The sequence below is a fragment of the Mytilus trossulus genome, chromosome 9 (genome assembly GCF_036588685.1).
Source record: "Mytilus trossulus isolate FHL-02 chromosome 9, PNRI_Mtr1.1.1.hap1, whole genome shotgun sequence".
In the NCBI taxonomy this organism is placed as follows: Eukaryota; Metazoa; Mollusca; class Bivalvia; order Mytilida; family Mytilidae; genus Mytilus; species Mytilus trossulus.
Window position 1 is genome coordinate 17,204,800 of NC_086381.1, and position 24,932 is coordinate 17,229,731.

Below are 24,932 nucleotides of genomic sequence, written 5' to 3' on the forward strand. Positions count from 1 at the left end.
GATGCCAATAATGTTTCTGAAATACATTCAATCAATACATAAACATATAGAAGATCACCATGGATGAATATTTAGTAAGCTTTTGTAAATTCATAAAATTTAATTTTAATCTTACAGTCTAAGACTGCTCATGATTTTGTAATCTGGTTCTCCATTAGCTAGTTTAATGTTTTGCAGAAGAAAGAAGCAAGTTGACTTGCATAATCTTAATTAAGGAAAATACAGTAGGAAATATGTTAAACTTGAAACTTTAAAATTTATATACATGGTCAAAAAAATATTTCCCAGAATGCATTACATTCTGAAACAGCAATACATTGTCCAAACAGATATTACTTACAGATGGACAAATGTTGATGTATTTAGTGGTAATAAATGGTTCGATGAAATCTGTATCAGCTGATTACTCTCTATTCCACTGAAATACAAAATTATTTTTTACATTAACACAAAGAGGTGTTAAATGATTAGAAACATGCTTATGCTTGAATGTAGATTTCTGAGTATGAAGTGAAAATAGAATTATATGATATTTTTTTAAAAAGCTTTTTTACAATACATAATATTGGATCTTCTTCTTGAAACATGAAACAATAACAAAATCTTGCTGTCTTTTATACTTACAAATACATGATATTTGGAATTTCACCAAGTGATGCTGCTGGAAAATTAACAAACTCATTGCCTCCCAGGCTCCTACAAGTGTAAATTAAATTCCAATGGTTATTTTTTTTAAACTTGTAAGTCAATTTGATAAAACATTAGCAAACGAAGACAGCCCTAATTACATCTAAGGATCCTTGAATTGATGAATACAAACTTTTGAAATAATACAAAAAGCATTTTGCAAAAAGAATAAAATATTTATTGATATATCATGTATATGTGGTCATTATATTTGCTTATTGCTTCTAACTAAAGAGAGAAAAAAGGTACCAAAGGGAAATTTAAACTCATAAGTAGAAAATAAACTGGCAATGCTGTGGCATAAAAAAGAAAAAATACCAACAGTCCAACAACAAAACACAACATAGAAAGCTAAAGATAGAGCAACACAAATCCCACCAAAAAATGGGGTGATCTCAGTTGCCCTAGAGGGTCAACAGATCAGGCTTCAGATGTGGAACCCGTCATCTTTCTCCTGTTAGTACAAACCAAATTATAAGTCTAATTCAGTAGGTCAACTAAGTCTACATAAAACTTACACTAGTCGGAGATTTGAACCATTGATAAATCCTGAGGGTAACCAATATATCTTATTGTTAGTCAAAGCTCTGAAATCAAAAAGCAATCTAAATTAAACCAGATTGTTTTGAACATCTGAATCTACTATTAAATGTTAACATTAACTTGTAAAATGCACAGATATACTATTTTGCTTGGTAATGTTCCTTTTTAAAACTTACAGATATACTATAGTGTTTGGTAATGTTCCCATGTCAAAAATACTGACATTCTATAAGTTTTGTTAGTGTCCACTTAAAAATGTAAAACATAGATATTCTAAAGTGCTTTGTAGCATTCACTCGTAAAACATTCTGCCATTCTAAAGTGATTGGCAGTGTTTCCTTGTAAAATAATGACATTCTATAGTGCTTGGTAATGTTCCCTTGTAAACATTTGTTGCCTTAATTCAACTGTTGTCTGCTCTTTGGTCGGTTTGACTTATTCCCCATTTCCAGTCCAAATTGTATTGCCATTTTATAGTGCTTGGCAGTGTTACTTCATAAAATGTACTGACATTCTAGTCAGTGATTGGAAGTGTTCCTTGTAAATTGTACTAACATTTTAAAGTGCTTGGTAGTGTTTCCTTGTAAAACTTACAGATATTCTATTGTATCAGGAAGGGTTCCCTTGTATTTAGAATCCAGTGTTATACTATTGTCTATCAAATTCCTACAAAAAGAATGAGGCATGATTAAAACAACAAGGTTTTTCATTAAGTCATTTGTGATTTGAAAGTCAAGGTCATTCATGTAAATGGTACATTGTACTTATATGTGCTAAATTCTGAACTTTTATAAATAAATTATTCTGTGTGTGTCAATAAAAATGGAAATTTTACTTATATATCCATAAAATGAATTAAAGAATTAATTGAAAGGTCCTCATTTTGAAATTATATATCCCACTAGGCCAAAATAAAACCAATACTATCCTATACTTACAGTGTGGTAATCTGAGATTTGCTGACATCTGGCATAAAAGTTAGACCACTCTTGCAAATGGTTCTGTAAATATAAAAATACAAAATATAATGTTGACACTATAATATGTGTTTAGATAATTTTAAAATATGTGGAATTTTTAAACTCATAAATATAATAGTTTTTCAAACCAATTCCAGGCTATATAAGAATTAAGGACTAATGTTACATGATGCAATAGTCAAAAACTAAAAAAAAAATGATTATAAGAGTCCAAATAAATATACAAAATTGTGTGTGATAGCATAAAAAAAGACAGAACCTATTTGGAAACCATGCCGTAGACAGTTAAGTAAGTGTGTATTACATGCAATAAGAGCTGTGCCAAGAGGGCAATGATACGCCCTTATTGCACTGCTTTCATATGGAGTATGTATTTTTCAGTTGATACAATATTCCAGGGTTTGCATTTTCTAGCATGATTTCCACAGCATGCCTTTTATGGATAGTTGCTGATTACAAGAAGCTATATCGAACCAAGAGTTCCAAGTGTTAAAATTGTCCCTTCAAAAATTTATAGACACATTTAATAGTTGTTTGACAGTTATGGAATATCAGATTTCATAGATGATGACAGTTATGTTCCAAGTGTCATAACCACAATCCAGTCTCCTTTCTCTCCAATGTGACATACCAAATTAAACTAACTACCAGCTTTGTTCTTTCATGGGTGTCACATCTGGAGCAGGATCTGCTTCTCAATTCTGCAACACCCAAGATTTTGGTTGGGTTTGTGTTGCTCAGTCTTAAGTTTCTATGTTGTGTTTTGTATTCTGTTGATTGTCTTTACATTATTTTGTTTTTTACCACGTCATTGTAAGTTTATTTTCAACCTATGAGTTTGAATTTCTCTCTGTTAAATTTAGCTTTCCTTTGATGATTTTCCCCAATCTTCTATGCTTAAGTATTAAAAGTCTGTTATCTAAAAATACAGCAAAATTCAATTTAAGACGGATTCTAAGTGAAGGTTATAGCTTACACAGCCTCTCAGATCAAAAGACTTAAAGAGATAGTGTACTTACAATGTGGTTAAACCAGTTATATTGGAAAATGAATCTTCTGAAATATGTGTAAAAGTGCATCCTAAAAAATTTCTGAAAAATAGGAAAAAATCATAAATTAACAAAGGAAAGTTACTACTCAAACTTCTTTTGTGCAATGTTATGTGATTTGAGTTTCTTGAAATATTAATGTTTATTGGAATTATTGAACCAATGCATACATTTATACTGAACCAAATATGGTACACAGGTTTTTAAAATTTATCATACATAAATATATTGTATTTTTAACAGTTTTTACATAATTTTTTGTTTAAAATTTGTTCTTTAAGAATCTAATATTACTATTTAACTTTAACGTCACATTTGTTTACATTTTTTCATCCTTTTTTTTTTAATTTGAAGTTTTAAATGACTTGAATCCCAATTAAATATATAACCAGCATTTCAAAATGGCACTAAGCCATGGAAAAAAAAGTTGACAATTTGAAAAGGGTACTCACATAGAAGTTGCTGTGACTGGAAATGTTTTAGCTGTAATGTTATCTGGAATAGTGAGTCCTATCACAGACCTGAAATAGAGATTGAACATCAAGTGAATAAGTGAACATATAAATCTCATGAAGCTCTTTCTAAAGTCTACTAAGAGGCTCCAATGAGCCATCATTATTCATGTATCTTGTTTAGAATGGCCTAGTTTTAGAAGATACAACGGGGGAAAAAAATTAATCAACAAGTTAACATCTATACTCAACATAATAAAGATTGAAAAGGTTACTCCCCTAAAAAAATAAGCATTTTTCTAGTGATATAGGTATTTAATCAAATATATACATGTATATAAAAAATGGACTTTAGTTTTTTACTGCTTTAAGAAGATGTTTATAAAAAATTACTGAAGTATAACTAAGTTATCATGACTTCATAACTATCTTTTGGAAAAAGAACAGTGTCTTGTAATTTCTTAGGACAAATATTTGAGTGCTTCATATTTTCTTTTATATAAATTTTCTTTTAGCATGTTAAGTCTAGAAGTGGAAGATGCATATTAAGGGTCTCCTCAAAATTTCATTGAGTTTGATTATTATTGTTACCTTGTAAGGCTTGTTAAACAAAACGGGGGTATTTTTTATGGTTTTGAAAATAAAATCTGTTTAAAAATAAGAAAAAAATGTAAATTATAAAAAAAAATATTTTAAGCTATTTTTTGTTTTGCTTTGACACAGTAAGGCGTCACATCAAAATAAAAAAAGCTAGCCTTTCAAGACACCACAATTATTTTGACTATTATCCATGAATTAAGGTTCATCAAAACCTTAAGCAAATATGGCCGTATTCAGGCCTGTAGCCAGGAATTTCCATGGGGGGATATTTGGACCCACAAACTCGACTTATACAGTCACAATTTTAACAGAATGTTGACTTCAACAGTGCTTATTTCTCTTCAGGGGGGGGGGTGTCCGAACCCACTGACCCCCCTGGCTACGGGTATGGTACATTGTATTTACACTACAAATTTCACCATGCTGACTCTGAGAACAGACAGACATGCATCTTGAAAAGTTTTAGAGTATGGCAGGACCTAGATAATTAAAATTTAAATGCAATTTAAGTTTCAGAATATTAAAAACTGTTACTTGATTTTGCTCTTCATTTTTTTTCGTTTCCTGCAGGAGGTGCCAAATTAAACAAAGTTGGGGAAAAGTCAATACATGTTGTTAGTTGTATTGATTTAAATAGACAATAGACATCTCTGCCAACTTCAGGTAATTGAAAATTTGTATCTGAGTGGACCCTATCAAATGAAACCCTTGTGTTTGTTTATTTCGCTCTTCTGAGCACATACTGGAAAAAATATGCACATCAAAATCAAGGTACTGTGTTCAATTTTCTGAATCATAAACTATAAATAATTTGTGCATATCTAGGTCCTGTAAGGGGACATTCAATGCATTTGACTGGGGACATGTAGTTGGAACCCTCCTTTTGTCTTGGGTTAGTGACACCCACCCCCTCCTGCCTGCCATGCATTAAAGTGTTCCTAGATGCATCAATTTATGTGTACTTATGGTAATTTTGTGGTGTAAAACCGGCCATATTTTTTAATTCCTTCAGATGAACCTGAACTTCACAAGAAGATGAACCTTTTTTTATTGTTTGTTCTTGTCATGTTTGTTGGGGTTGTTTTTTTTGGGGTGGAGGGGGGTATAAACACGATAAAGCAAATTGGCATTGGTTTAGTCTTGGAGGCATGATTTTTTTATTAGTTGTAATTGGCTTTGAACTAGCTGTCAGATAACTGCGAGTACTCTCAGATCTGTTCATTGTGTCTTTTTGTGTTGGGATGTATATATAATTACCCGGCCACGTCCACTTTTATTTTTTGTCTATCTAATGAGTTGAGCTTTTTTCAACTGATTTTTGTAGTTCGTTTCTTATGTTTTACTGTTATACCCCTGTCCCAGGTTAGGGGAGGGTTGGGATCCCGCTAACATATTTAACCCGGCCACATTTGCCTGTCCCATGTCAGGAGCCTGTAATTCAGTGGTTGTTGTTTGCTTATGTGTTACATATTTGTTTTTCGTTCATTTTTTACATAAATAAGGCCGTTAGTTTTCTCGTTTGAATTGTTTTACATTGTCTTATCGGGGACTTTTATAGTTGACTATGCGGTATGGGCTTAGCTCATTGTTGAAGGCTATAGTTGTAAAATGTTTGTGTCATTTTGGTCTTTTGTGGATAGTTGTCTCATTGGCAATCATACCATATGTTCTTTTTTATATACAATGAAAATCTCTGGACATGTCCATGTTAATAATGTATTTTTGGACGGACTTTTTTGCTTAGCTAAGACTATAATATATTCTCAGTTGTGGTACCATGTCGCACTAGTCGCGATTTTTAAAATGAGATGTACGAGAAAGGGGAAAGAAACGAATCGCACTGTGGCAAATAAAGAAATTTTATATTCCTTCAACTTTATAATCATTCAACCATAGCTAGCTAAATATTTTTGAATCTACACAAAATATTCAGTATCCACTTGAAAAAAATAAAATCTATGAAAACGTCGCCATACGACCTGCACAAAAAAAATCTGCTTTTAAAAATTAACAATTCAGTATGATCAGAGACATTTGTATTATATGTCTCTGGTATGATCCAGTATAATATGTTACAGATATCAATTTCTTAAAAGTGATCAAAAGTAAATAGTAATGAAGGTCAGTAAGCGTGAAACACTCAGCAAACCAACACCAGTTATAAAAGCTTAATATTGAGCTTATGTTATTGTAATGTGACTTACACTTTGAAAAAAGTTTTTGGTTTTATTTAAACACACGTTAACAAGAAGAAAAAGAAGCTGAATGTATTCACCGAATTAGAATTTACTGAATGCTAGCCGATTGCAGCAGATTAATAAACATGATATCTTCGAATGAAATTTAACGCAATACAAATCCAGTGGATTTTTTGTATAAGTCTTAACAATAATTACATTTATATTATACCTCAAACGTACTTTGGAGTATATAAATCTGATTCTAAGAGTTAGACACGAAATATGAAGACATATATACTGTAGTGTATTAAATTATCAAATAAAGTGTGTCGATGAAACAAAAGTCCAACAATAAAAACATACTTCATTGATGGAAAAGCCTGAAATTCAAAATAGTACAGTTAACCCACAAGTCTCAGAATTTTTTTCCCCTATATACCTTATTATAACAATAGGAAAAAAAAATTCCGTAACAAGTGCCTGTGAGTTCACCATTTCTAATTATGAGTAGATTGAAAACATAATTGTCACGTGTAGTTTAGACTGTGCACAGCACAGCGCTCCTGTAAATTCACTTTTTTAATAATTCAATATTTCATGACTCCCAAATGTTTATGTAGTATTCAAAATAAGTCAGTTTGTCTTTCCTTAATATGCTTACATGCTATTTGTACATGTTCCAAGTTTTTCTAATGAACTTTGCTTATACTGACATGTACATCCAGAACAGGACTTGCCCCAACTACTGTCTGGCAGGTATGGACTGCCATCGTCTGACCACATTCCATTTTCTGAGTCATCTGAAAGGAGAAAAATACAGTTTGCTATGTTGTATTCAATCATCTTTTATTTAATTTTTACATGGCGTTTGCTAAAATGTTCAACATATACTCAACTGGTCAATATAGAAACTTAACGTCGTGTACGTAGAACCAGAGTATTAAATGCCTCTGGTAGAACCAAGTTCATATTGTGTACTGTATTCAAATTCTGATAATAAACCGACGCAAGTACAAAAAGGCAGACGATATCAAATGGAAAATAAAAAATCAAAAAAAATGATGAAAATATCCCTGAATGTCTAAAAAAACAAACCCACACAGCATGGAAAATGGAAGTTGGTCTAAGGTGATATCAGGTGTTCAGGTAGGATAAGCACACATATCATGCTCCTGCTTCTTGAACCTTGAAGCTCATGTTGCTAATGACAAGTAAACTGAAATCGATGATAAATCGTACCCGGAAATGTCACAATCAAAGAAAAGAGGAAAGAACTGTGGCTACGAAAATTTGAATATATCCTTGTAAGTGGATATTCCATTACCGAAATATGATACGTCTGCGTTTCAACGTTCGAAGGGCTGCCGTTACCTTCTTCATTTAGAATCCTAGGTCAAATAGTTATCAAAAGTATCAGGATTATAACTTAGTACGCCAGACGCGCGTTTCGTCAAACAGTTTTTATCTGACCAACCTCTATCAAGGAAATGAGGACACAGCGCAAGCTCTGGAATATGATATCAACTTGGAGATTTATTTGCAATACTGTATTTTGCTATATTGACGAAATAGAAAGTTCACAATTTTGAAAGCTACACTCCTTATTTTTGTTGTAAAGTTTAGTTGTACCGATTCTTGTTGCAAGTTTTTAGATGTAAGTCAAAATAAGAAGCAGTCTCAACTGTATTTGTGGCATTCTCTATTTAAAGAAAAAGAGAATAAACAGTAAAAGTCCCTCTTTTATGAGGATTATCGCTACATATCATTACCTTTATTAATTAATATATGACTTTTTTCTCTGGGATTGATTTGCAATCGGTAACAGTTGTAAATTTGATTTAACCATCAGTTTTAAAATTTTTAAGAAGTCCAAAAACGCACCATTGAAATATTATAGAAGTTTCATTAGTGCAAATGCACATTTCGAATACATTCAGACACATATTTAAAGTAACTTCACGAATTGATAAATAGCCTGTTCACCTGAAGAAACCAAGGGACCAATATATACAGTTCATAATTTGATGTATCAAGATTCAGTTCAGTCCAATTACGCTTTATTAACTTAAAAGAAATAAAAGACACCTGAAAGACATATTATGAGGATTATCGCTACATATCATTTCCATTATAAATAAAGGCACAGTAGTATACCTCTTTAGAATAAAAAGGGGGTTACAAAATAAAACTGAGGGAAACGCATCAAATATAAGAGAACTACGACACAACAGAAACTCAACATTAAAATGTAACACACACAGAAACGAACTATAATATAACAATGGTCATTTTCCTGACTTGGTACAGGACATTTTCAGAAAAAAAATGGTGGGTTAAACCTGGTTTTGTGGCATGCCAAACCTCCCGTTTTAATGACAATGTTAAATATAACATTAAAATGGCAACATTATATGACAGGACTACAAAACAAATAAATGGGAGAAAATATAGGACAGAGAAACACACGAAATTTAAACTTAATACGTCAGACATGCGTTTCGTTTACACAAGACTGACAAGTGACGCTCAGATGAAAAAAATTTGAAAGCCAAAATAAGTACAAAATTGAAGAGCACGGAAGACCAAAAGTTCCAAAAAGTTGTGACCAATAAGGCTAGGATTTTCTACCTGGGATAAGAACATCCTTATTATTTAAGATAATTCATACTTTTACAAAGAGTAAATTGAATAAAAATGACTATATAATAGATATATATGATAAAACCGAAGTAGTGACTAACTACAGAATAAAAACGGATATATTACATAAAACAACCTAAATATCAGCACATAAAAATACACAGCCGAATTACCCAAAGCCAGTGCAACGCTCAAAGTGACGTCACATTTGAATTTCTAAAACGATTTTCCCAAAATAAGATAGAATTCAAGATTAGATTTGTAAGACTTATATATAACATTTATTAATAACAATGAAAAATTAAAAGACTAATTAATATCAAATTGTGGTAGTAATTTGATAATTTATTGTATTATCTAGCTATGTCGGTGTTTCTTCTGAATCAAACTGTAAACCAAATATATCGTATAAATTTCGATGATCCAAACTAAATTTTAATAAAAGAACTGGATGATTAATTATCTTAACAATAACACACGAATACAACAGAAAAAAATAAGATTTACAACTTCGAACGTTAAGACATTTGACAAAATCCGATGAGAAATAACAAAATTAACATCAAAACTAGATAAGATACATGAATTTTGGATGGTGACACGTCTTATAGCAATGCGATACACACTCAACAAAACAGTCACAATCGGGAATAAGAAACGTTCAGTAATAAAAAGATCAGACGACGTAATGACAAACCACAATCTAACAAGTGGTAAAAATGACCTTTGTTAGTTTTGGACAAAGACAAATCATATGGATCAACCAATTCGTGATGGTGTCCGCAAAATTTACGAAGTGTCATTTTTAATCTGTCCTCCTCATAACTTTGTTTGACAGTTTCTGCGTTAGAAGCACACTCCTGTATTTGAAGTCCATATAGTGTGAAGATGCACGAGAATAACGTATCAATTCAGATATGTAAACACTATACGAAGGGGAAGAGGATATGTAACTGCTGAGAAATGGGAAATTGATAATTGGGAAGTTGAAATCGTCCCGTTTATCATAGTTTTTCGTGTGAAGTTGTCCATCTGTGTCAATATTGTGGAAAAGATCCAGGTATGCAGTAGTCCTTCTAGTATCAGTTGTATACTTAATTTCAAGTTCACTGGGATAAACGATATGTAAGTATTGGCTAAATACGGGTTATTCAATGATAGAACATCATCAATATATCAGAAAGTAAAATTAAAGAATTTCACAAGGTGCTTTTTCTGTTTGTCTTTTAGAAACTCATATATGTACTAAGAACTTTTTATCAGGGGTTGATTCACAATCGGAAACAGTTGTACATTTAACTATTAGCCATTAGCAGTTTGAGAATTTTAAGAAGTTAAAAAACGCACTTTTGAAATATTATAGAAGATTTATTAGTGCAAATGCAAATTTAAATAATTGAACCGATTACACTTTACAAAATTAATAAAATTAAAAAAAAGCATGAAAGACTGACTATTTTAGATATTATCGCTACGTAACATTTACCTTATTGTTTTATCAACACGTATATATATGTAATAAGAATATCTTCTAAGTGATTGATTCGGAAACAGTTGTACATTTGATTTAATCATCAGCGCTTTTGCATTTTTATGAAGTTAAACATTCCACCATTGAATTATTATATAAGTTTCATTGGTGCAAATGCACAAGAAGGAATAAAGCCAATCCCTGGAAACAATGTATATTGGTGTCATAACTGTTCCTCTATTCAAACAGGATTTTTTGAAATTTGAAGATTTCAGACAAATTTTTCCATAAAATACTTCTGTGCTGACATGAATTATCATTGATATGGTCATATTTATAAATGACCTGTTTACAAAACTAGTTTAATTTTAAAAAAAACTAAGGGTTTTAACCTCAGGAATAGATAACATTCACTGTATTTGGCAAAATGTTTGGGAATTTTGGCCCTCAATGCTCTCCAACTTCGTACTTTATTTGGCCGTTGTAACTTCTTTTAGATTCGAGCGTCACTGATGAGTTTTTTGTAGACGAAACGAGCGTCTTGCGTACATGTAAATACAAAATTTAATCCTGGTATCTATGAGGAGTTTATTAATATACTTTAACATATAGCCATAACGATTCATTCATTTTGGAACCTCTAAACCATTCTAAAGTGTTTTTTTTATACTTTTGATCCAAGATACAAAAAATAGTGTTCTTAGTCACATACAAGACATTTGATCTTTATATTGTTTTTAAAGTTTTCACTTATAAATTGTTACCCATCTGGTTTTTGGTCTTAACAATACTTTTCTAACTATTTCAATATCTGTCATCAACCAATTAAACCTAACTTATGTTTTTGATATCTTGTAAATTTTATTTTAACTTTTTAAATCGTTTAAAATTGATATCGTATCATATTGTTCATTTTGAAAAGACATTGTTTTACAGCCAAATATTGTAACTTCGAATACTTAATCGCACAATCAACAAAATGATCGTATTCTCCTTTTCAGTAGATTTGATGTGTTATTTCACCTATTTTGAACACATATTTCATTGACGATGGTATTGTTATTTTGATGCATATCAGCCATTAACATTATGAAGGGCAGTATTTGTTTTTATTTACATTATAATCCCCATATATGCCAATGATAACCAAATCGAAAGATGTTTCGTCGCCCATAACTTTTATATAGTAGTATGTTATTATTAATAGCTAAACAGTAAAGTTGTATTTAATATTTTGGCAGTACTTTCAAATCTGGTTTCACTTTATGCTAAACGGGAACATACTTGCACTGAAGCCTAGATCTATTTAAGTAGAAACAACGAATTTGGTACACTTATTCATAAGCCTGGTATCTTTAATGATATTTCTATATTTGAAAATATACCAAGTCAGGAATATGACAGTTCTTGTCCATTCGTTTTTGATGCGTTTTGTTATTTGATTTTGCCATGTGATTATGGACATTCCAATTTGATTTACCTCTGAGTTCAGTATTTTTGTGATTTTACTTTTTAATACATTTATTTAGATGCCAAGCATATTAGTCCAGAACAGTTATATCTTATTCCTAATATCTCGGAATAAAATTGACGTACCGAGGGTATCAGTGCTTCGGTACTGACACGATTTAACAAACTTTACTAAAATTGTCCGTTTATAGATTTTGAAATTATTATAAAACTAAGGTTTCAACTCACTCAGGCAAATTTGGCTTTAGATGAATTTGGCTATTTTATTTAGGTATTTTTGTTACTTATCTATCTTCGAATTTCAAAAATTTGGCTTGTTTCTTTTCTGGTGACGGTAAATCCGGACGAAATAAATTATAAAACGTGTTGTTTTCCATTTGTTTTTTTATTGCAAACTTAATTTTAAAAAAAGAAGCAAAAAATCTCTTTAAAAATTACCATGTATAAGATGTATCTTTTAAGAAAGGTACAATATGTTATCAACTATATAATCTGCAAAAATAAAGAAATTACTTCAGAAGAATCATTGCTGGCTTACCAGAATTGTAACTGATTCCTTGAGGGGAATACTTAGTATTCCAATAATTATGTGCAGTCCACAAACTTTTCACTAAAGGTGGACAAAATAACAAGCAAAACGCCAGTCGATACATTGCACACTATTATAATAGGAAAGAACTAAAAGTGTCGTATGAAGGTAAGCTATAGTGAAAGGTCGTATAGCGGCCCATTGCACCCGAGTAAATCCAACGTGCAAATTTATTGTATTTAAATCTTAAATTTCCAAAGTAAACAAATCAACATTTGATTTAAAGTTACATAGGATATTTAAATTGGAAAACTAACCCTTATTGTTTATTGCAGTTAATAAAAAATAAATCCTTGATAACAATCACTTTTGAATACATTTTCGTGTATCCTAGTTATCATTTTCCTGTATCTGATAGGTAAAAAGATAAAATAAAAAAAGAAATTTACTTATTAACTTTTTCTTTCCCATTTAGTTTCAATTTAGGAAAGTATAATGGTTAACATTTTCAAATTAACACTATTATTCTTTTTTTTTAAGTGTGAAATGCAATAAATCAGTGTTAATACAGATTTTTTATGTAACAGGATTTCGAAATTTTGTGGCAAAACCTAATTTTTTGGATTATTTATTTTATTTCGTGGTCTGTTGAACAGTCGATTAGACTACTCGTGAAGACATGAAACTAGAAATTTAAAAACATAGTTATTTTTTTATGCAAGTCGCTTCTTTAACTTATTTCGGATATTGGAGTGGTTTACAGTTAGATTATTCATTCATTTGTGACAAAGTAACTTAAGTTTAGAAAAAACGTCAAAACAATTAATCGACTAAACGAAACCTGTCCCTATGCAATACATTGCAAAATAATGTTAGTTTGCAATACTTTATAACAGTATTCAACAACACCGTGTAAAAGTTATAACAATTTGACTTTATGGTTTTGTCATAAATTTTATACAACGCGTAGTAAGACAAACCTATGCTATCTGTTTGTTTCAACCTAAGGGAAAAAATAACAAATTGGAACGGACACCTATGACATTGTTTTTGTCTGAAGGTAATAGGAGGGTCGTAATGGGTGGTACTTTCACGACGAATAACGGTAAAATTCTTACCTATTGACGTTAACGGTAATTGTTGGTAATAACAACACCATTATTATAACGTACTGTGCATGCCACTGTCGCAAAAATAGAGTAATTTTACTCGTTGCTTTAATTTATGTTGCTTTTAACATTTAACTGAGGTATGAGTATTAACACTGCTATTTTTTTTCATATTTGATGACTGCATATTCATGTATTTGGGAAATAAAATTGTTAGAAAAAAATCTTACAGAATATTAAGATTAATGTTAGATAAAACTAAGACACTTAGTATTTGGATATAAAACTTCAGAAGAAGAATATTTTGACTTAAACTATTTTTTAACAATTGTGGGTTTTTCAATTCACAAAGCCTACTACATATCAGATCAAAAGACAAAAAATGTCAATGTTTTCTCAATTTTTCTCAATGAGTTCAATAGAAGAGTATGTTTGAAAATTAAAAGTAATGTTTTAGCAACTATTAGAAAACATATGAATAGTCATAGTATCTGATTAAGTGATATTATCTGATATATTATACATGATGTAAAACTGTAATATGTATTTTGCAACTAATCACTACCCTGAGTGATTAGTGGATTGTAACAGGGAAAATCAGGAGGAGCTTGGACTCCTGAATGATATTGTAACAAGCCAATATTTGAAATAAATATTTATTTATGTTGTTAAAAAAAAAAAAAAAAAGATTAATGTTAGTATAATCAGATGTTAAACAACAAACCAAATGAATTAACATGGATTCCGTAGAAAATATTTAAACCACATAATCAGTAATTACAAATAGTTATCGAAATGTACGACGTGAACTTCCTTGTCCGAGAAAACGGACAAGATTAGCACGGATCATTCTTACCAGTTAATGTAATGTGTTGAGAAATATTTATGCCACTCCCTGTTTAATAAATTATCAACCGGTTTTTTCCCTTTAAATGCGTGAGGGATATGACATTTTTAAGCACTCCAACATTTTAGACGGTTTTTTTTTCTTCTAAAGAAACACATATAATTTTTGATTCATTACTATCTTCATAATTTTGAAAAATTAGTTGTTAACAAAGGTGCCAGACGCGTATTTGCGATATCGAATATATTCAATAACACATGAAAATATGTTGCTCAAGAACAAATACTAGCCAGTATCCCTGTTCATAAATCACATTTTTTCTAAAAAAAAATTCTTTCTTTCTATAACATGTTTTTATACTGTTTTTATTTTGATATTGGTATGTAGTACCCCGAGTAGTGCGTTATATCATAATCATTACATTACATGTATTTTTCAGAAGAATCTGTTATTTTTATTGGATAACAATGCTTGTGCGTCATACTAAAATTCACCTTCATATCCCAATGAAGTTTAAGATCCATGATGACACGTGCTATCACAAAAAGATGCACAGGTTCTGCCGTGAACATGGTAAACAGATAAATAATAATAATCGATTTTTCATGATCATAGCGAAAAAATGTAATTTCAAGTATTGAATGCCTCCGCGCTTCAAATAAATTGTACTGCGGTCAACCCTTTTACACCCAAATGAATTTACAAAAAGAAGCATTCAATTCCTAATTGGAAAAACACATCCCAACAGATTATGAAATCTGCGTCATAAGATTTATCAGGGGTGATCAAATCTAAAAGTTTGAAGGCCAAAATCAACCCTTAAGAAAATCAAAAACATCAGAAAAGAGCAGTATTACATAGGGTTTCCATTGTTTAACATGTTAATTTAATAATAAACAACTTGAGTCATATTTTTTGTTTTAGATGACTTTGTTTAAGAACATTATGTGACAAAATTTAATATTTGACATTGCACGAAATAGTGCAAAGTGTAATCAAGATTAAACAAAAAGTGCAAGTTTCAGTCTTTAATTAATTGTAAACGAATCCAATAAATTTAAACACTGTTTTGAAATATATTTTTATGTTTCAGCGTCGAAACAACCAATTACAGATTCCGTAGAAGTAAATTATTTTAGATGAATCTTTAAATATAGAAGAAAGACTATTTCAAATACCAAAAAGCTCGTCAAGTCAGTTAATTATAGTTTTATAATTTACGATATAACATCCTTATAAACTGTAATATATTAAACAAAACATTGTTCTGTAGAAACAAGACCTGGATTGAAAAAGTGTTATGTGAAGTAAATTTGAAAATAATTCTGATGACGGTGGGAAAGTGTGGATAATTTGTTAGATAATATAAGAATAGACAAGTGTGTGTTTATGTTTTATTGATGGATCATTATCGAAGTACTTTTCCTCGTATTATTTTCTATTGAACCAGCAGTACATTGCCGTTTCAAATAAGTTTATTAAATGGTTCGACAATTTTATTCCACTATGCTAAATAGTATTAAATTTGTTAATTCACAAACAAAAACAATATTTGGTGCAGTCAATAACAAGAATAGGAAATGAATTACGACTTTCATGGGATGTACTTTTTTCATTATTGCTTCAAATTGTACAAATTTATCAGTTTAAGTACAGAAGACAATGCTAAGTTTGTTTCAATATTTGTGATCAAACAACTGATCAATGGTATTTAAGGAACTTACATGAATAGTATACACAGTATAAATTAAAAAAATATGTATGTACTTTTTTATTACTTTTGCTGTTCGTGTGATTTCGGCGTAATCCCTATTGTATTTTTAATGATTGTCCTTCAAGAATAATTTTGAATTGGCAATTTGTCGATCTGTACCTCGACGTTTGATATATAGACCGATATTGTTTTGAAAATTCGTTGACGTATACTCTTGGATCTGACATTAATGCACGAACCTTGAATTATTATTAGACCTGACGTTTTTTATCTGTCCTTGCCTTAATGTGTTTGTTTGTGGCTTGTCGTGTAATATTTGTCTGTATATTCTTACGTTTTGTAGTGCTATTAACATTGTCTGTTTCTAACTTGACTTACGTACATTTAAAAATATATTGTAAACCGTACATAGCTTAAGTGAAACGAATACTGTATAATAAGCCACTAATTCCCCAACATTACAAAATGTGAAACAATTCAAACAAGAAAATTAGTCCTCTTTTATTAAAAATATTTAACACACAACAGATATGAAAAACGGAAACGAACGAGAAACACTGTACAACAGACATGGGATATGCACTATTAAAATATGTCGGTTAAATAGGTTTGTGAGTGCTCAATGCTTCCATTACCAAGGAAACAAACTAATCAGCGAACACATAATTTGGAATTGATTCAACTCGTCAGATTTCCACATCACTACAATGTTAGTTGTGTTAAAAAAAATAAACCAAAATCAATATCAGTACCAATATTCAAAGATCGTACAACGATGTCAAATTGATAACATAAAAAATTTATTCAAAGGATCCATGGGAATGTATAGACCGTGTCTAAACTTGTGGACTCTTAAAACAACAATACCGAAAAAAAATAAAGTTGTTTTATATTCTGTTTGTAATCATAATTCTTCATATACAGCCGAACTTTCTATTGATTCTTTGAATCTATCAAGTAATTTATCAAAAGTTAAAAATAATTTGTTCTAATTAAAATCCAATCTTGATTTGTTTTATCATTTAAGATAACGTTTGATGAAATATAAAATGTAAATACAGACACTGGTATAGTGAACGGATTGGGAAATATAAACACCGTTAGGCATTACCAAAATAACTTTATCGTCCTAAAAAGTCAAACCAATCATAGAGAACGACACATGAATGTCGTAAATTGTGGTATATAGTTCAAATGTGAAACTGAAATATCCAAAATCAATTGAAGTTCCTAATAATGTCTCCAAAAAATGCACGAATGATATGAACCGGATTCGGAAGGAATAGAATAATCAAAACTTCTTTAATCAATAGGAACGTATAAGTAATAATTTTCATTATGTTACGTCATCTTCTTAGATATGTCCCACAATGCTTACCAACATATTTATAAACCTTATATCTTTCATTGGTATTAGTTTGTCACATTTTCTATACATTGCTTTTAATGTTAACCAGGAAGTCATTTTGACTTCAGAAGTTTTATTTGTTATCACATCTAGTGTTTACTGTGCGTGTTCAATTATTTATGGAACCTGTATCAATAGATTACGCTTTAAATGAAGAATCAATCAATAGATATTAAAACAAGTCAAGGTGGAAAAAACACATAAAAGATTCCAATCCTATAGTGAACTGGAAGAGCTTTAAAACTGAATATCACTAAAGATTGTTACAGAAACAATTAAAGCAAACTAGGCCTAGGGAACGACTGAAACGTATTGTTTCGAAAAATTAATTATTTCATAATCTCAAATACAGGTACACTAAAAAAAATTATCAATTATATCTCATGGCAACTCAGAAGTGCTTAAAATTTGTGTCGTTACAGGCGTGTGGACGAGGCTCTCACCAACAGTGGCATCGGTATAATGCTAAACACATAAAATATATCAGACTAAACATTTGGTAAACCAGAAGCGTATTTCGTATTCAAAAGTATCATCTTTGACGACCAAGCAAAATATGTTGAACAACGAGTTGGGAAGACAAATCAAACATGAAGTTAAAGAGTAAATCAATCAAGCCACAATTAAAAAAAGGACAGGAGAACATAGGGTTGTTTAATGTTAGATCTGTTTGTGTAATAAAACTGAAGTCTTTAATTTTACTGACATCGTTTATGAAAATACAGAGACGGACATATTTTGTTTGACATCATACGATACAGTTTGAAATGTAATCAAGTTAATACGATACAGTGATATGTCTTTCATTCTAATGATTCCAATAAAAGTGAAAACTGTTTAGAAAAAATATTAGGTTTTTGCATCGAAACTATCAAAAATACATTCCGAAGTACACCAAATGTAATAATGTGTTTAAAATAGAACTTTGTGGGACCATAAACTATTTTAAATATGAAATAAAATAAAATCAGTTGATTATAGTTGTACAGTGTGATCTTAACATAAATACTGCACTTTACAATAGAACATACATATACATGACTGTTTCTTACACAAAGCACTGTATTGTTGGATAGAGAACATGTTATGAAAATTATTGATGTAATGCTAATTTGAAAATAATACGAATGACGTTGATAATGTGTGGTCACATGGATAATTTGTAAAAAGTTATAGGAAATGAAGAATATTTTGTAAATGTTTTATTTGTTGATCATACAGATATCTTTCTCATTTATTTATTAATTTTCGTTGAACCAGCAAAACAATAACGATTTAAATCAAATTTTATTAAATGCCTAAATATTTTGTTACATTATACTATATGTTCTAAGTCACAAATATATAGTTATATCTCATCATTTAATCTTTAAGAATTTCATTCATACGAATGTAAATAAACAAAACATATAATGTTTCATCCCCTCGATCAATAATAACATTTTGAGATGGCTTTAAACCTTCAAATAAACTCATCATATATACCAAGATTGATTGACTTGTTAAGTGGTTGTCTTTGAACAAGAATGTATGGAAACTGTGTACCTCATGAAAAGATTACCTTCGCTGTACTAGGAAAAACTTATAAGACTCTCTGGTCCTCAATTTTCCTTAACTTTGCACTTTTTGGCAAGTGATGTTAATTTCTCATTATTGGCCGATTAGAATAAAATTAATCTTTGTTTGGAATGCCAAATATTTAGATATAAGGATTTTTATGTTATATCTGGCAATTTTTTTATTTCCTTATTATTCAATTCGCTTATAATAGACCAGTCCATTAAATATAAGTGTTTTGGGGTAAACTCATCAATGTAGTGTCCAGACATTCTTTTTTTAAATTAGTTTGATGACACTGATAGGTGATTAAAAATTAGAAATCAATAATAACTTTGAAAACACTCATCCTTAATATACACATCTACAAATAGAATTTCCTAATGCAAATTAATATGTAAGCTACAACCCCAATCAGTTGAAATAACATTGGTAATTTTACCATGTATATGACACCCAATCAATATTAATTAAGAGTCCTACAAATCTTCGCAGATCTTTCCAATTAAACTTATAGAAATATATCCTTCACTTTTTTCACTGGGTATTTTCCCGTCTTTTCATATAGATTTATCTTTGTAAACCAGGAAGTTATCTAAACTTCGGAAGATTTATTTGTATAATCATATCTTGTGTTTAATTTACGTGTTTAATAATTGATGAAGGATATTTCAACATATTACGTTTTAAATTTAGAATCAATAAACAAATGCAGACACATTCCAGTAGAAATAGAATAATTTGATCTATATTACACAAAGATGTAATTACAAAAACTGACTGACTGTCTGTCTGTCTAAGAGAATTGTTAATCACCAATAATGGTGAAACCGACATATTGGATAAAATATTCATTGTTAAGTCACAAATCTGAATCCCAGAAAATCCATATACTAAGACTCACAAAGGAAACGCATATATCAATATTTAAGCAACGCAATAGGCATTTTTGTTTATTAATAGACTAGCAAATATAACATGATGATTCGGAATAGTATGAATATAACGTTGCAACGCCAGCAGCACTGCTCTGTTTATGCCTAAAATTATCCGTCCACTCCTCAATTATTGCTGTGTACTTTATGCAAAAGGTAATATTGTAAAGAACCATTGGATTCTGTCAGGTTGTCTGAAAACACTTAACAGAGAGGCAAACGATACCAGAGGGACATTCGAACTCATAGATAAAACCATGACATTGCTAAACACGTAAAAGACACAGACAAATTAGAGTACACAAGACATAACATAGAATATGCATAAGACATTGAATGTTTCACACATTTAACGCACATAATCTCTTTAACCGTAAAGAAAAAACTCATATTTTTAGCCTTTTGCAGATCTACTATAAATGTTTGGAATTCCAATTGGAGACAATGCTGAACATGTAAAAAGTAGACAATTAGTATGCTCTGGGTTTTTTTTCAGAAATACATTTGAAAACATTAATTTTCGTGGGGTCAAAATTTCGTAGGGTCAAAATTTCGTGATTTCATCTCTCTATAAGATTTCTTGAGTTTTTAATGAGGTTAGCCATTTCCAACTGATTTTACAGTATGCTTTTATGGGTTTTTTCTGTTACACATATATATCTTAGTAGGAGGAGGGATCGTTTATTAACTTGTTAAATAGTGCAAAATTTCTAATGGGCATATAAGCGGTCAGAAAACTGAAATTCCTGAAATTGATTTGCCACACTCAAAGATGTTTTAATGTGTTGCTCCTCTTAAATAAATCACAACACATAAAAAAAAAGTAAAGAAACAACTTTGAATCAAGTTAAGAAAAAAATAGGACTCTATGATCTTGCTATACATTAACAACCAGCTGATGGTACGCAATATACGAAAATATATGTTGTCACGTATTGCTTATGTAAGAACTAGCTTTGACTATCGTGTCCTGCAGACGTGAGACTACGTTTCCGATTGCAGTATGACTACATTAAATCAAGAAATCGTGTATAGCAGATTTTAATCGGTGTTACCTTTTGAATCTGCCGTACCAACGGCCAGTAATATAGTTTGATATATACCACGTACAATGAGTTATTTGTTTGACATTGAATAAGGATGTAGTTTATCCGTGTCTTAGTGCAGTAAATTTGTTTTAATAGAAATTTAAATTGACACTTCAATGGTTGAAAATGCAAACCAAATATCTTCAAGTTGTTATATTGTTTGCATTACAGGACGAACAAATATAAAGATTTAATAAAAATATAAATAAGAATCAAAAAACACAGACATATCTACAATTTTAAGTCCGCAATATATAAAAATTAATTTAAATTATTTTATAATGCCCTTTCATACAATAAGATATTTTTATGATCTTGATGATGATTGTCGACAATAATGAAACTTTGGAACAAGGATTTCGGAGCTGGTGAGCGGATTAAATATGTTTTTAAATGTAAGGGTGATTTCATTTGTGATAATAGTGACTGTCTGTCTAATATGATCTTCATACAAGAATTATAAGATATTTTTATCTTTTTTTGTTACTCAACTACATATCAAGGTATTCTTTTATATTTATTTTTTCTAGTTTAATTTCCAAATGTTGTTACACAACTATCCAAGTCAATAAGCATCCATAATGGACGAATTGTTGACTGCAGTAGTTCTCAACTACCTATCAGCGTATTCTTTTATATCAAAGTTATATTTTTTGCGTAAAATTTTCAAAATGTAATTACACAAACATCAAAGTCAATAACCTTCCATAATTGACGATTTTTTTACTGAAGTAGATCTCAACTTCCTATCAGAGTATTCTTTATAATGAATCTTTTTTGTGTTAGATTTTTCAAATATTATTACACAATCATCAAAGTCAATAAGCTTCCACAATGAAAGCATTTTTGACTGAAGCAGGTCTAGTATCGACTCAATCTAATTCGAGGATAATTGTTAATATTGATGATATATTATACTCAGAGTCATGTTTTGGGCGAGAAAAAAGCGTGAGACTGGTAAAAAAGCATGACAACAATTTACCGATTTCTGATTTTAAGTGCAACTACGAACTGAAAGATAGGCAAAGACATTGTTACATTAAGGAAAACGACAAAATTTGAGGAAAATACTGAATATAAAAAGAATAAGCATGTTATCTATTCCTTATTAAACATACTGAAAAAAGGCAAAAGAACCAGAGGGACATTCAATTTATTAAGTCGAAAATGGTAAATTGACAAACAATAGTACACAAAACACAACATAAAAACTAAACAATGAACAACACGAACCCCTACCAAACCTGGATTGATCTGAGGTACCCCGGAAGGGCATATATACCATACTTCACAAGTGGCACAAGTCTTGAAAGTGCATGTTGTATTTGGTAATGTCATGGACTCGATTTTTCAAGTATTAAGGTGGTATGGGTGTCTTCGCCATCTTGGATTGTAAAAAAACAGAGAATCTGAGGTCCGTATTTTCTCTCAAGTTAGCAAAATTTGATGCGGAATGCAGATATTTAATGTGAATATTCATTTAAAAGACACAATTCATAAAAACATAACTTTAAAATATTAATATTGTTACAAGTGTTGATTATTTTTGGCTGTTTTTAAATATTTTCAAATTGATATTTTAAGGGGAGATAACTCTAAAACAGTGCATTTTCTGAAGGACTTTACATGGAATTTTCCGATTTTGTCTTTTAGTCGGAATAAACGTACGGTGACCCTATCTTTTCTTTTTATATTCTCAAAGCATTGTCTGAAAGCTATCTTTTCTTAATTTATTTCACAATTCTATCATTTTGATTAGTTTCTATTCAAAAAATGTTTTTCCTGTATAATCCATACAAAATCTGTCATTTTGTCACAACCTGTAGCTTGCGAAAATGCGCGGTGACCTATCATTTTTATAATATTTTTGAACATGTATCAATAGATACTACATTTTGGCAAAGTATGAACAAATTCTATCATTTTTATTTTGGACTCCCATGCCACCTTAAACAGTTTTCATTATGAGGCTACTAAAAGGCAAAACACTTGATGCGAATGTAAAACAATTGTTATATCCCTAATAAGTATTGATTTTTCCAGATTTGAAAAAACAAATGGATTAAACCTGGTTTGTAACTAGCTAAATCTGTCACTTGTATGACAGTCGCAGACAATTCCATCATATTTACAGCAATGAGTGTGCAAAACAAACATGCATTATAGGTTAACGTATAAGAATAAGGGGGCAACATTGAGCTATAATCTTCATTACTGTAAAACAAACAACTATGTCAAAAAATAAAAAATAAATAAAAATGGCATTATAAATCTTATTATGAAGTGGCATGCATTATTTATAATCCAACCGAACATCATTAAGTGCTGTTTAGTTAGAACATTTAAACGTAGAATTATCGTGAACTAAATTTATCGTTATTTTGTGCATTTTTCCTTTGATCTTTTTATGTGATATTTTTCATATCATGCTTCTCGCTTGAGATGGAAAAATTATCGCTAGAAACTAAGAAGGCCACGAGGCGTTGCTAACGAAATTTACATTGAAGTTGACAACGTCGTCATAGGTAAAATAGCGATAAACAGATAATCATTGGTCATCTCAACTCGATTGCTTTTCTCACTTTCGCTGTACCAGCTCAAGCGAGAAAATCAATCTCGTTGAGATAACCAACGATAGTCTATAAGTATAACAAGTTTCATCAAAACATTCACCAATATCTATAAATTATTAATTTTTTTTTTTAAATAAAAAAAAAGTATACTTTGTATTATAATCTTGTAAAAGTTTATCTTGGTTGAAACAACATACCATATGTAATTTATTGATCGCCTGGCGTTTATAACAAAATGATACATATAAATACTACGTATAACATTGGAAATATTATCTTTTTTCATATAAGGAAATATCATCCCTGACATATTACTGGTGGTTCAGTGAAAAAAATTGTCTATTGATAACATAGCCTCACTTTTTTTACCTCTACATATCTAGTTGTCGATATTTTGCTTACGTTTGCAATCCAGAGATTTCAGTAGGCGAATACCAGCTTACGTATTCTTAATTTATGTGTATATTTCCTTCATATTTGTTGACCTGTTGTAAATTATTTTGGAACGTAGCCTCCTCTTATTCGACATTGGTGATTCCATATCAAAGGGATCATTTTAAACAAATAATAAAAACATAATACATACCCGAATTATAGTTAATTCCTTCAGATGAGTATTTACTCCAGTACGAATCAGCTGACCACAAATATATCCCAGGAATAATGCAAAACAGTACGAGAAATTTCAGATGATACATTTCATATATTTATTCCTTCCTACTTTTTACATTACATCGACCACACGGATGCATATGATACTACTAAATCGTCACAACGTCGATATTTAATTTTAAAATCTAAAATCTCACATTTTAAAGTTATGAATTGTTGTTTATGTATTTATTGTAAAACGGTGCTTTAAATATTCTAGATATTGATAACGATTTGTTAACGTAGATAAATTTTGAATGCTATTGTTTAAGTTTTAATTTTATGAAGACACTTAAGTAATTTTACGTAAAAGATATATAGGTTAAACACATTATTGATTAAATTTATTATAGATACTTTAGGGACATCTTTAATTAATAGTGGTTGAGGAACAGTAGCATAATCCACTATTCGTTGATAAATTTAAAAATTTAAAAAAAACTAATGTT

At 30.3% G+C, this 24,932-nt stretch overlaps 1 protein-coding gene across 1 annotated transcript in view; it reads right to left on the minus strand.

Moving 5' to 3' along the window:
• The window catches only part of LOC134684342 (leucine-rich repeat-containing protein 15-like), a 36,646-nt gene extending 12,092 nt beyond the window's left edge, over positions 1–24,554 (minus strand). Inside the window, exons 1-9 of the mRNA XM_063543630.1 lie at positions 24,419–24,554; positions 7,153–7,291; positions 3,712–3,780; positions 3,230–3,301; positions 2,169–2,231; positions 1,825–1,896; positions 1,206–1,274; positions 625–696; positions 341–418 (exon numbers count right to left, since the gene is read on the minus strand). Coding sequence (XP_063399700.1) covers positions 341–418; positions 625–696; positions 1,206–1,274; positions 1,825–1,896; positions 2,169–2,231; positions 3,230–3,301; positions 3,712–3,780; positions 7,153–7,291; positions 24,419–24,530 — 746 coding nt within the window. The 5' untranslated portion in view covers positions 24,531–24,554. The remainder of the gene's footprint in view (positions 1–340; positions 419–624; positions 697–1,205; positions 1,275–1,824; positions 1,897–2,168; positions 2,232–3,229; positions 3,302–3,711; positions 3,781–7,152; positions 7,292–24,418) is intronic.
• Positions 24,555–24,932: the final 378 nt, after the last annotated feature.